The following is a 13,439-nucleotide window of genomic DNA, read 5'->3' on the forward strand; positions in this document are numbered from 1 at the left end:
TCCCTTCCACAGACAGGCTGGCCTGCAGTCCCAGGAAGCTCAGCTCTGGCAGGAATTCTGGGACATTGTGATTCATGCTCCCTACGGCCCATTGTGGGTCCCACATCCCTCCTGCCTGATTGCCTCAGTCCTTCCAGGGTCACTCCAGAGAAAGAAGGGCAGCCAGGGAGTACGCAGAGGGTTTCTTAGGTTTCATGGGGCTCAGAATCTCTAAGTTCCTAGACATGCCCATGGCAATTCCAAGACTTCCCTGGGAAAGTGGAGGCCTTTCTTGGTTCTATCACAACATCCACCCTAGCAAGTGTTCAGGTCATGAGGCTTCCATTTCTGTTCATTTCTGAGCACCCAGAGTTCAGGATGCCTCAGAAATGCTTTCAGAAGATAACACCTAGGTCTCAGTTGTATTTCAGCTCCAGGCCCAGAAAAGCAACAAAACCTGACAAGGGATGCCAAGGCTGACCTCAGCTGTATTAAATAATGACCCCCTGCCCTGGCTTTAATCAATCAATCAGTGGAGACCTAGACACTGAAAGGACATACCTGAAAAACTGCTGAATATTCTATTGAGATCTTCTGCTGGGACTGCCCTAAAATCTCCACCCTTAAAATCCTTAGGACGAAAAAAGATCAAGTAGGAAAAATAAGATGGCAGCGTAGGTAACAGCTGCACCCGCTGCCTCCGGCAACCACATCAAAATTACAACTAAAATACAGAACCACCATCACTCAGAGCCTCCTGAGATCTGGCTGAACAGAAGCCCCACAACCAGGGAACTGAAGCAGCACCGAGACCGGGAGGAGGGGCGCAGACACAAGTGGATCGGGGCTGAATCACAGAGACGTGGCCACGGGCCCACACCCGGCACCGAAGTTGAAACCCGGGAGGGAATCTCAGTGGAGGTTTCCCGGAGGAGGGAGGGGTCCCAGCCCCACAGCAGGCCCCCAGCCCAGGGCTCCAGGCCGGAAAGAGACGTCCCCACAACTCCGGGCTGTGAAACCAGCGGGGACTGTGGTTGAGGGTCTTGGAGGCTGCAGGAGCCCCAGCAGCTCCTCTCAAAGGGCAGCGCACAGACTCACTCGGACGCTCCCTCTGAGCCCAGCGCCGGGCAGCAGCCTGAGAGGACCTGGGACGCTCGGGGAGGAACTAACCTGCCTGGAATCCGGGCGAGAGCTGGAGGGGCGGCTTCCTCCCAGGCAGAAGGGCTGGCAGAGGCCATGGCTCCTTTGGCAAGTCCTCCCCGCACACAGCCAGCAGGAGGCGCCATATTTGAATTGCCAGCACCTGACTCACACCGGAGGCCCCGCCCCGTGATTCCCGGAAGCCCTGCCCCTCCCCACCTGCAGCTCATCCAGGCCATTTCCAGGGGCTTTTCTGTGCAAGCGGCCTCTTGAGTCCCATGCTTAGGACTTTCCTAAAATCTCTCAAACAAGCAGCAGCGGGCCCCATACGGCTTGATAAGTGGCCGCAGGCCTGGCACTAGCAGCAGCCTGCACTGGCTCATAGCTTGGCCTCTCCTGGGCACCTCCAAGCCCAGCACAAGTAGCAGCCAACTACGGTTTGCTGTGTAGCTCATGTGGGTGGCCCTGGGCAAGGCACTGGCAGAGGGTGACTTTGCACCTCCCGAGAGGTCCCAGAGACAGTGCACCTGGTGCTCAGACTCGACCACGTTGGATTACAACCCTACCATATCCACGAGTGACACACTCAAGGGGCGCGCTTGGTGAACACCAAAGCTCCACTGAAGTAAATCCTGCTCCATAGGAGTGTCTCTAGCACAGCAGCTCTTTGGCTGTAGTTGCAGCTGGTCCTCACAGCTGATTGGCCTGGGGGTCAGTTCCTCCCAGGGACGCCAACAGCAACCAAGGCTCAACTACAACAGGACAGTGCACACAGCCCACACAGGGGAGCACCGAGAAGGCCCAGCTCAGCTGACTGGGGAGGCTGAGCCACTGGACCCTACAGGACACCTACTACACAAAGCCACTCTGCCAATTCCAGGAGATACAGCAGCTCTACCTAATACACAGAAACAAACACCTGGAAGCAGCCAAAATGTGGAGGCAAAGAAACATGTCACAAAGGAAAGAGCAGAAGAAATCTCTAGAAGAGGAACTAAATGAAATAGATCCAAGCAAGCTAACAGAGAGTTCAGAATTTTGGTTATAAGGATGTTTAAGCAAATGGTTAGGGAAATAACTGAGAAAATTGATAACATAATAAAGTACCAATTTGAAATGAAGTCTACAGGAACTGAAATGAAGAATAATTTACAGGGAATCAACAGTAGAGTAGAGGATGCTGAGAATCAAATCAGCAATTTGGAACATGAAGAAACAAAAAACACCCAAGCAGAAGAGCAAAAAGAAAAAAGAATCCAGAAATATGAAAATAGTATAAGGAGCCTCTGGGACAACTTCAAGAGGCCCAACATTAGTATTATTGGGGTGCCAGAAAGGGAAGAAAGAGACCAAGGAATTGAAAACCTATTTGAAAAAATAATTACAGAAAACTTCCCCTACCTGGGGAAAGAAATCGACTTTCAAGTCCAGGAAGCACAGAGGGCCCCAAACAAGAGGAACCCAAAGAGGCCCACAGCAAGACACATCATCATTAAAATGTCAAAGGTTAAAGACAAAGAGAGAATCTTAAAAGCAGCAAGAGAAAAGCTGTTAGTTACCTACAAGGGAGCACCCATACGACTATCAGCTGATTTTTCAACAGAAACCTTGCAGGCCAGAAGGGAGTGGCAAGAAATATTCAAAGTGATGAAAAACATGGAACTACAACCAAGATTGCTCTACCCAGCAAAGCTATCATTTAGAATTGAAAGTCAGATAAAGAGCTTCACAGATAAGAAAAAGCTAAAGGAGTTCATCACCACCAGGCCAGCACTACAGGAAATGTTGAAGGGTCTTCTTTAACAAGAGGCTAATGAACAAAAGAATCTGATGAACTAAATAGATCCAGAGACATTGACACATGCAACAGACGATCATATTTCAGAGGAAAGAGGGAAGGGGGGTGGAGGGTGGGAAGAGATTAACCAAAGAAGTTATATGCATATGTGCATAACCCATGGACACAGTCAATAACTGGGTGAAGGCCTGGGGAGGGGGTGGGAGCGAAGTGGAGGGAGTCAGTTGTGGGGGAAAATGGTATACCTGTAATACTCTCAACAATAAAGATAAATTTAAAAAGTAAAAAAAAAAAAAAAAAAAATCCTTAGGACGGAGAACACAGTTCGCTCTCCCTCACCTTTCCCCTCCCCTCCTCTGCCCTTCCTTCCCCCCAGGCACTTTACCATTACCTTCCTCATTTTCCTCAGCCCATTTCTTCTACAAATTACTCCTTCTACCTCTGTGATTTTATAAATAAATGTTCCCTTGCAGTCAGAGTAGTGGCTCTGAATTCTTTCCCAGCCAGAACTCAAGTACTGAGGTTGCTGAACCCAGGTCCGGTCTGACCTCACCAGTCTAACACCTGGTGCCGTTCTCAGCACCCACAACACCTTGACAAAGCTCAATCTTTCTTTCTTTCTCTCTTCCTCCCTCCCTTCCTCCCTTCCTCCCTCCTTTCCTTCCTCCTTCCCTCCCTCCCTTCCTTTTTCTTACCCGAGGATATTTTTTCCATTTTCAGATAGTGGAAGGGAGAGAGAAATAGAGACATCATTTGAGGAGACACATCAATTGGTTGCCTCCTGCACAAGCCCCTGGATAGAGCCTGCAACCGAGGAAGTGCCCTTGGTAGGAATTGAACCCAGGACCCTTCAGTCCTTGGGCCAAGGCTCAAACCACTGAGACAAAGGAGCCAGGGCGACAAAGGTCAATCTTGACCTTACTGAGCCTGTCTATTGTCATTTTGCATCTAAACTAACATACCTTTGAAATGTTAGAGTAATCTCCTTTTCCAGAACCCTCAGAGCACAACCATCCACATCAGAGCACAGAACCCCTCATTGTTATCTGGTTCCCCAAACGCCATCTCTATGTGCTATAAATGTTAATTGTTAACTGTCCTGTGTCCATCGACTCTGTTTTACTCTGTATCCATTCTCAGAGGTTTCCCCGCTTTGCTTCTCCAGCCTCCCTAATCTACCACCAATGAATTTCATATAACCCCCTTTGATTGTAATGTATAAAATACTGTAAAATACATCTCCTCCTTTGATTGTAATGTATAAAATACTGCAAAACTGCCATTCTCCAAAATATTTTCTCCATCCATTGAGATTTTTCTTCCCAGCAATTGTCGGTAGTTTGATCCAAATAAACTCATAAAAATTCTCTACAGGTTGGGACTTTTCTTGCAACAACTCCTAGCTATTCCTTTGGACAAGGTTGGTTGTCCCAGAAATCTTTGGTGACAGACAGCTTGTTTTGGGAGGGCTCAGCAGAGACCATAGGCCAATTGATACTTAATTGAATGAGAAAAGCAGCAGAAGGAATTGAGGTGGGAAAGGGAGGCACCAAGGGAGGAGCCAGGCTCAGTCACTAGCTTCCTCCCCTGACAACACCTCAGTCTAGCTTGTCCCTGAGGCAAGGTCCCAAGTGAGAAGGAATACAAGCACTGTCCTTGGGACAGGATCTGGCACCTTTTCGCTAGTTCCTGCTGCCAGTGCCATCCTACTCTGTCCATCAGCCTGAGTGAAAGCCTTCACCAGGCCCTGCTCTCACCCTCTGCTTCTCAAGGTACCTCACCACCACCTCTCCTGTGCTCTGAGGCAGCGGGCAAAGGAAGGGCCATGGCTTGGGGAAGGGGGAGAGGGAGGTTTTCTGAGAGGCCTCCGGAGAATGGATTTAAACAAAATATTCTTTGTTATTTTTCAGAGCGGAAGTACACAAAACCCAGCCAGGTTAAAAGGACCCTTTGATCAGCACATACTGAACACTCCCTGTGGCAGGCAGAGCATGGGGCGGGGGGGGGGGGGGGGGGGGGGATCCCATCCCCAGGACAATGCCAGCAGTTCTGCTGTCCTCCCAGCAGGATGAGCCTGAGCCTTCTCTCCAGGGTGTCTCTAGTGACAGGATGGGAAGTGGACCTCCTGCCTCCTAGTGGGCTCTGTGGCAGAATCTGCCCCGCTATGGGTCAGTTCGGAGCTGCAGCGCCAACTAACCAGCCAGGTGAGGGGCTGCTTGCCAGGGCCTGGGGCAAACCCTAGGGCTCAGGAGCCCTGGCAGTGCCAGACTCAGGCCCCATGGAGCCTCCTAGGCTCTCCTATCATACGGCAAGCAGCTGGCAGAAGGCTCCAGAGGGGGCAGTGCTCATGCCCCACCTGCAGTCTGGTCCCGGTACTTACCAGCATCCCTTTGGCACCTTTTCCCACCATGGTGGCAGTGGGTTGGGGGCTCTGGACTCCCAGGCCACAATCACAGGCTCTGCTTCCAGCACTTTTCAGGCCACAGACCTCAAGAGCTGTGGAAAGAGCAGAGAGTGAGGACCTAGCGGGTGCAGGCAGGGACAGAGCATGTGTGGCCCTCAGGGCTCTCCAGAGCAGGTAGTGCAGGGCCCAGGCCACCAGCTGGCAAGCCTCACTTCCTTCCCACCATGGCCACCCCTCTGCCAGGGCACTTCTCATCTCGTTCCTTTCTTGATGACTCTGGATCAGCTCCTCCCTAGCTCCTCTCCCGACCCTTCTCCTGCATCCCTTAGTCTCCAGACTTCTTGTCCCAAGGGGCAAAGGTCTATTTTTGACTCTCCAGATGCTTGATTCTATAAAAGATAAAAGAACACAAAACTGGACAGGGTCCAATTCCTTCATCGTCTGTGAATGGCTTCAACCTTTCTCCTAAAGAGGAGCCAACTTGGATCAGCACACTCACCCCACCCAGGCAGCCAAGACGGTCCTTCTTTGGCACGGTGCCACTCAGCTTGGGCTCTGGACACATGAAACATGCCATGTGTGGGCATGCTTTCCAGCCCTTGCCCAGGCTGTCTGGTCTGCAACACCTTCCCTCCTGTTCACCAGGTGAAATTCTTCCAATCTTTTAGGACCATGCACAAATGTCACCTCTTCTCTGTAGTCTTTCCCTCACCAGAATGAACAAATTGCTTCCTCCTTTCTACTAGTGTCCTTATCAACTCATTTTAGACTAATTTGCTTTTAAGTCTGTCAACCATGAGTCAGGGAGTTGCCTGAGGGCTTGGGTCTGTTTCATTTACCCGTCCGTCCGTACCCAGCACCTAGCACAGTGCTCGGCTTGCAGGAAATGTGGGTTGGATGGAGGAAATGGGTGAGGCTGAGACACTGGAATGAGGGTCCAGGTCAGCCAAGATCTTGTAGGAAGCATCTGAGAGGCAATGTGGGGCTGGTGAACTGGAGGGGCAGCAGACAAATGGAAGGAGCGGACAAGGACCGTGTAGGTGTACATAGGTTTAATCTTAGATGCAGATGATAGAGGGCAGGTTTTGACAGGCCACAGGAGAGGAATCAACCTGAGGATTCCATAGGAGATGAATCAACCTTCAGGGAGACTCAAAGAATTCTCTCATAGGAAGAAAAACCTAGGTCGGATGGATAAGGGTGGTCAGCCTTCACAGAGCCTGGTCCGAGGAAGGCTTGGGCTCTGCTTCTGGGGCCTTCCCTACACTCCCAGGGAGCAGACTCTACTCCAAAGGCTTTTCCGTGCCACTCTGCCCCACCTGCAGTCACCAGTCAAGGGCCACCTCTCACCTACAGGCCCAGGAAGTCTTTGGAAGGCACAAAGAGACAGGGAAAAAGCTCTTTGCTTATGCAAACCAGCCTTTGCTCCTTTAGGCCTTTGTCCCGGCCCCTAGGTCTCCTGCATAGCCCGCGGCAGGTGGGGATGTAACTTGCAACCATTTCCCTTTTGTCAGTCAACCAGGCTGGCCTCTGACTCTCAGAGTGCCCTCCTAAAGAGGCCCCCCGCTCATGACTTTGGTCTTCTGGGGGCAGTTGGGGGTGGGAGGTTGAGGGGATGTACTCCCTTTAAGATCACACCCTTGTCCTCCTCACTCACCACGTCCCTCCCTCCAAGCTGCAAGCTCTAGATTTACCTTCCCCAAAGCTGTTCCTCTTCAGCCAACAAATAATAACGACAGCGATGACAGTAATAATAGTAGATGGCATTAAGAGCCACCTCATGGATTGGGGATTTTTATGTCTTCTGGTCAGGTGAGTAAATTAAGGACAACTCTGTCCTGGAATTTAGGCTGCAGAGTGATCTCACCCAGAGTATCCCAGAGCACTGATTGCAAATCCAGTCCATGCCCTCAGGGTGTTTACAGATTAGTGGGGAAAGGTGGCTTGTTGGCTGCTCTAAAATAAGTTAGGTGTAAAGCTTTGTTGCTACTCCAGCCTCTGCCATTTATGTTAAATGGCCCCATCCATCCATTCACAAAGAACCAACTGAATGCCCATGACATGCCAGGCCCTCTTCTAGATGTTGGAGACCCACATTACCCAGGCACCAGACCTGCCCCTAACCCATTAGGGGCCACCATTGACAAGCTGTGGGTCTGAAGTTCAGCATGCAGTGAAGAGCTTGGGCTCTGGGGTATGGTCGCTCTGGGCTGGAATTCTGGCTCTGCCATTCACTAGGTATGTGACTTCAAGCAAGTTACTTAACCCCTCTGAGGCTCAGTGTTCTCAGGTGGTGCCAATAATCCTTTGTAAATTCTGAAGTTTCTGCTTCATTTTTTCTTCACTATAAGTCCCTGGTATTTTCCTCCCCTCCAATCCATAAATCTTCCCAAAGCCCCAAAGCTCTGATTTTCTCTAATAGTTCTCCAACCGGATACGGCCTAAATTGTTTATCAGGCATTTGAGGCTGGCCACAGTTCAATTCATTTATTTCACAAGTATTTATTTCATGCTTGCTCTGGGCCAGACCTGTGCTAGCACCAAGAACTTGTGGGTTTCTGCCTTCCTGTAGCTTACAGGACAGGGGGAATGAGTGAAGCTGGTGTCTCAAATGTATACAATTAAAGACTGAGATAAAGGGTGTGAAGGAGAACGATTCTTAAAGCAAGGGGTCCTGACCTGTCTGAGAGTCACAGAGGGCTTCCCCGAGGAAATGCTATTTGAGAGTCAGAGGGAGTTTAGGCAAAGTGGCAATAGCGAGGAAAGGAACAGGAAGAAATATTTAAGCAAATGAAGTGGGAAGACCCTGAGGCTGGGGCTCAGATAGCCAGGGAGAAAGCGGCCAAACATGAAGGTGGACAGATGAGCAACGTCAGGGCCTTTGGGGCCTGGGTTTTTGTCTTTATCCTGAGGGCAATGACAGTTACTGAAGGTTTTAAAGCAGAGTTGTAATTGTAGAGGAGCAACTGGTGGAATATGCATTTTGAAAACATCACCCTAGATACAGTGTGGAGAAAGGACTGGAGGGAAGGGAGAGTGGACCAGAAGAAATCAATTAGAAATAGGCCAGGCCAAAGATGAGGTCTTGGATAGGAAGGTGACGATAAGGTGGGGGAAAGTATACAGATTTGAGTAAAATATAGAAGATAACGTTGGTAGGAGTTAGTGATGAATTGGACATTGGGAGTGAGAAATAAGGAAGGGTCTTTGGTTTTTGCTGGTGCAACAGGAGAAAGCCAGTGTCAGTTCCAGAGGCAGGAATACTTCAGATTTGGGTGGGGAGAGAATGGGCTGGGTTAGGCAAATTGGGTTTGAGTTGCCTGTGAGCCACCCAAAGGTGCATGGTGAGAGGGTAGTCGCAGGACCTGGCTCTCTTTAGTCTCATTACTGTTTTTGCCTCTCCCCAAAACAGGACTGTCAGAGCAGTCAATTTTAAGGGTCCATCTGGGCCAAGCCCTGGAGTCCTCTCTAGGGATGGAAAGGGGTCAGGCTCTTTCCCTGCTTCTAAGGACCTCACAATTGAAGAGAGAGGAAGAAGCATAATCTCCATTCACTGATGGAGGGAGCAGAGGGACTATGGGATCAGGGAAGGGTCCTTGGTTCTGCCCTGAGTCCAGGCTGGCTATCCAGGGCCACTTGTGGCCGTGTGGGACTATTCATCATTCCAAGGGTTCTTGCCTCCGTGCCTTTGCTCAGGTGGTTCCCTCTTCCTCCAGCATCTTTGTCTCTGTTTCCATTTGTATATATCCTATCGATTTTCAAAACCTGTCCCTGTGCCACTATCTTCAAAGGCGCCTTTTTTCCTCCTTCCAGTTGCAGTCAACCTTTCCACTGTACCACCAAAGCACGCTGTGTACATCTGATTAACACTCTCGTCACAAACAGTGCAGCAGCACAGTTACTTGTGTCCAAATCTGGCGCCCTACCAGCCGGAGAGACCTTCCAGGGCAGTGGTGCGATTCTTCTGTGTCCCCAGGGCTGGGCACTGAGCGGCACCGCCGCAGTCCCAGTGTAGGCCAAGTAGGGGGGCGTTTTCTCTGCGGTGCTTGTAAATATTTGGGCATGCTCAGTGTCGCCCATTAGTCTCTGGCTAAAACCATCCCCTCACCCACTACTCTCCAACCTTCTGATGGCCCCTCACTTTGGGAGTCTCTAACCCCTCAGGTCCTTCTCTCCTCCACTCCTTGACCTTCAACCTTTACCTAGCAGCCACAGCAGCATCAGGCTCGGTTCAGCAAAGAAACAGACCCAAGCTTTGTGCGGGAACTGTCAAGAGAATCGGGGACGTGGCTCCTTTAAGAGAGACCAACGAGGGGGCGTGGCCTACGGAGAGCAGGCCCGAAAGTAGGCGCGGCTCCTTTAAGAAGCGGCCCGCTCACTGGAAGGAAGCCCCGGGCTGCGGGCTGGGGCGCGGTCGCTTTTGGGGCTGCGGCACCGCCCGGAGCGCCCCGATTCCTCGAAGCGGGGCGCGTCCTCTTTAATCGGGGTGCGAGGTGGGAAGGGGGGCTGGTGTTACATCAGCTCCCACGTGTGGGCCTCTCAGCTGGTTCGGAGGCTGCAGTCCCGCCCCCGCCCCCTGCGGTGGAAAAGTACCGGGGCGCCCAGGTACCCGCCCCCTGCCCCGCCCCGGGCCGACTCCGGCCCCTCCCGGGCCTCCGGGCAAGCCCCCGGCCGGGTCGCGTTCTCCCTCCCGGCCTCGGCTTCGGGGCGCGGGGCGCCGTTGGGGGCGCCCAGGCTGCTAGGCCCCTGCCCTCACCTGTGGCCGCCCGAGCCCGCCCTCCAAGCACCCAGGAGGAAGGTTGGGGTGGGGAGGGCGCGCGTTCTTCCCGGGGTAGCAGCCCCCAAAGAACTCAGCGGCCAGAGCCCCCTTCCGAAGCCGTGGCCCGGAGTCGCTGACAAAGAGCCGAGGGCGCCGTGACTCCCCGCGCGGCTTCCCGGGACCCGCGAGCGCGGGAGCCCGCGCGGGCCAGCGGGTGGGCGGGCAGATAGGGAGCCGCGCCGGCTGGAGGGGCCCGATAGGCAGGCGGGCGGCCCGCGGGGCCACGGGCCGCGCGCCGGGGCTCGCACGCGCCGGAACCCGCACGGGCCAGCGCGCAGATAGGGAGCCGCGCCGGCTGGAGGGGCCCGATAGGCGGGCGGGCGGGCGGCCCGCGGGGCGCGGGGCCGCGAGCCGGGGCTCGCACGCGGGGCGCAAACGCGGCCGCCGGTTCCCGGCCCCCAGTGCCCCCGGCGCGCAGACCCACGGGCGCCCACACCGGCCGGGACGCGCTCCGGTTTCGGCGCTACCCGCACAGCCCTGTGCCGCCGCCTCCGACCGAGCGGGCGCCCGCACGCAGCGCCCCACCGCGCCTTCCCCGCCTGCTTCGGCTCCTTGGCGATTGCGGAGGCTCCCAGACGCGCGCACCTACCCCGACCTCAGCGACGAGACATACACCCCCTTACGTGCACCCATACTCTTACCCAAAGATGCCGCATGCGCGCGGTCACACTCACACTCACACCACTCACAGTCACACACTCACACACACGCGCGCGCCGCGAGCACACCGGTCCTCTGGCTCAATCCCGGGGAGCCGCCACACACCCAGACGGCCGGCGGGACGGACGGCGGCGCGCTTACCATGCTGCGGCCGCGCCGCGCCGGCCGCTCCGCGGGCGCCCAGGTGGCTGTCTTAAAGGGAAAGTTGCATCAGCCTCCGCGGCGCGCTGCCGCCTCGCGTCCGCCCGCCCCGCCGCGCAGCTCGCGGCTCCTCCGGAGCTTGTTGTGTTTTGGTTTCGGGGAGGCGGGGGCCAAGACTTTGGTGAAAGTTTGGAGACTGGAGAAGGCTTGGGAGACCTAGCCAAGTCCCTCCCCTCCCAGAACAGCTTCCCTGGCTGCCCAACCCCCCCATCCCCACCCCTCCTGGCCGACTTCTCAGGCTCCTCCTCCCAGGGAATAAAATTACAAATCGCTCCAGCTTTCAGATGATTGATCCCCTCTAACCCCTGGGAGTGGGCTCCACAAAAGAACCCCCTTCTCCGTCCCTGCCTCCCTGCCTTCCAGCTGGGGCCCTTGAAGGAAGCAGATGTCGTCCCCTTCGGGCTAGGCTGGAATGCAGCCAGAAGGCCTGGGGCACTTCGGGGGGCTGGGGCTCCAGTTAGCCTGCCAGGTCCCCTGCCTTCTGCGCCTGCGTTCCCCCTAGAGAGAAGTCTGAGCAAATTCCATTCCCTTTGGAGCAGCGCAGCCAGGGACTGTGGGCACAGCTGGGTAAGGCCAGGGTCCTACTCGCAACTGGAGCTCTGGGGGTAACCTTTTCTCTAGGGACCCTCCTTTGGCCACTGACTTGTTCAACCCTACTCTGGCCATTGTGTTAAAAGGCTGCGGACACAAACCTGGGCCTCTTCTTCCCTCCCTGGAGGGAGGCAGACCAGGGTTCCAATATCAGCAAAAGGAGACTTGGCCAAAAGGAGCTTTGTCGAGCCTCAGTTTCCTCCCTGAGCTAAGGTAATACAGATACTTCTGTGTGAAACACGTTGCTCCAGGTGCCTCTGGGAGAGACGTTTGGCAGTGGTGTAAAGGAGCTCCACATTTGCTTACCTTGTGAGAGTCACCAGCTTCCAGGGAGAAGGGCCAGTAAGTACTGGCTGTCAGAATAGCCCTGTTGTCCCAGCCTTACTGGGGCACCTACTGGGGAAGGGGTTCCCTGGAGAGAGAGTCTCCCCTCTGCACCCTGAGTACATCCCTCACTGTTGTCTGTCCAGGAAACAGGTTTTATTTGTCCCATGGGGACAATCAGCCTCCAAGAAGCTGAGGCACACATGCCAAACTCCCACAAGATCAATTGACGAGTGAGAATCCACTTTATTAATTTACAGTCAGAGGCACAGGGCAAGATAGCTGATATCAGACACAGGCACTTCCTGCTGACCGGACTCAGGCCATACTCAGTGCACTCCACAAACCTTCCCCGGGGCCCTGCCATCTCAGAACTTACAACCTGTTCGTGTTGGAGACTTGATCAGATGCAGGAAGACAGGCTGGTCTCATCAGCAAGACTTTCATTTTTACTTTGTTCCCAAACCTAGCAGGTACAGCATGTTTGGGATTTATATTCTCCTATGAACGAACTGTATCTTGTGTGTGTGTGTGTGTGTGTGTGTGTGTGTGTGTGTGTGTGTGTGTGTTTGTGTGTGCGCGCACGCACGCACCTCTACTTGAGCAGTCTGTTGTGTCTGTGGATTTGTGTAGGTGAATCCGTGTGGAAGAGTGACTGTGTGTGCACTGCAGCAGCTCTGTGTAGTGGTGTGTATGTGCGCCTGACTCTGGGGACTGGGCAGTTCTGATCCAAGCCCTCCTTGCCTCTCCTGCCAGAACATACATTCTGCTTCTGGTTCTCCCTCCCCACTAAGGCTTGTTGAAAAGAGCCCCCACACAGGGAAGGCAGGAAGGAGGCTATTGGAAGAGGTCTCCATGTAATGGAGTAGGAACAAGGAAGAGAGTGAGAGGAGGGGCCAATGGCTTTCTTCCCCCTTGACTGGGGTTGGGGGAGCAAGAAGAGGGCACAGTGAGTGTCAGTGAAGGTTCTTAAATTGTCATGGCCCAGAGAAAGTGGGGCTTCCAGCTCATACTTGGAGACACCATACAAGGGAGGCTGGAGGGGTATTCCAGATGCTCAGAGCCAGAACCCCAGGAGCCCCTCAGGCCCGGCTGGGGGTGGGATGCTCAGGGTTCAGCCTTCTGGGGCCCTATCAAGAAGAGAGGAAGACAGAGAGTTTGGGATTAATCTGAGGTCAGGGAGGCAGCCTAGTACCTTAGCCCATGGGGTGGGGGGAAGATTTTCCCTGGGATGTTTGGGAAAGTTAGGACTTTCCCACGAGGGTTTTGCTAGGCCAAGGTTGGTGAACCTTTTTCTGCCAAGGGCCATTTGGGTACTTATAACATCATTCACAGGCCATAAAAATTATCAGCTTAAAAATTAGCTATGAAAAAGCTCCTAGATTTATTGAATTTCAAGTCTAGCCTGCAGTTGCCTTGGCAGAGCCAGACCAAATGATTTCTCGGGCCGTATACAGCCCGCGGGCCGGACGGTCCCCACCCCTGCTAGACAAACAGATGACATAACACAAAGTATATTTGTA

The 13,439-nt window shown here is 53.7% G+C and overlaps 1 protein-coding gene across 1 annotated transcript in view; it reads right to left on the reverse strand.

Annotated features, from left to right (window-relative positions):
• SLC6A9 (solute carrier family 6 member 9) overlaps window positions 1–11,024 on the reverse strand; it is a 36,094-nt gene extending 25,070 nt beyond the window's left edge. Inside the window, exons 1-2 of the mRNA XM_087820386.1 lie at window positions 10,942–11,024; window positions 5,298–5,413 (exon numbers count right to left, since the gene is read on the reverse strand). Of these exons, the coding sequence (XP_087676512.1) occupies window positions 5,298–5,327 (30 nt within the window). The 5' untranslated portion in view covers window positions 5,328–5,413; window positions 10,942–11,024. The remainder of the gene's footprint in view (window positions 1–5,297; window positions 5,414–10,941) is intronic.
• Between the last annotated feature and the right edge of the window lie 2,415 nt (window positions 11,025–13,439).

The sequence above is a fragment of the Miniopterus natalensis genome, chromosome 9, assembly GCF_054644295.1.
Source record: "Miniopterus natalensis isolate mMinNat1 chromosome 9, mMinNat1.hap1, whole genome shotgun sequence".
Classification (NCBI taxonomy): Eukaryota; Metazoa; Chordata; class Mammalia; order Chiroptera; family Miniopteridae; genus Miniopterus; species Miniopterus natalensis.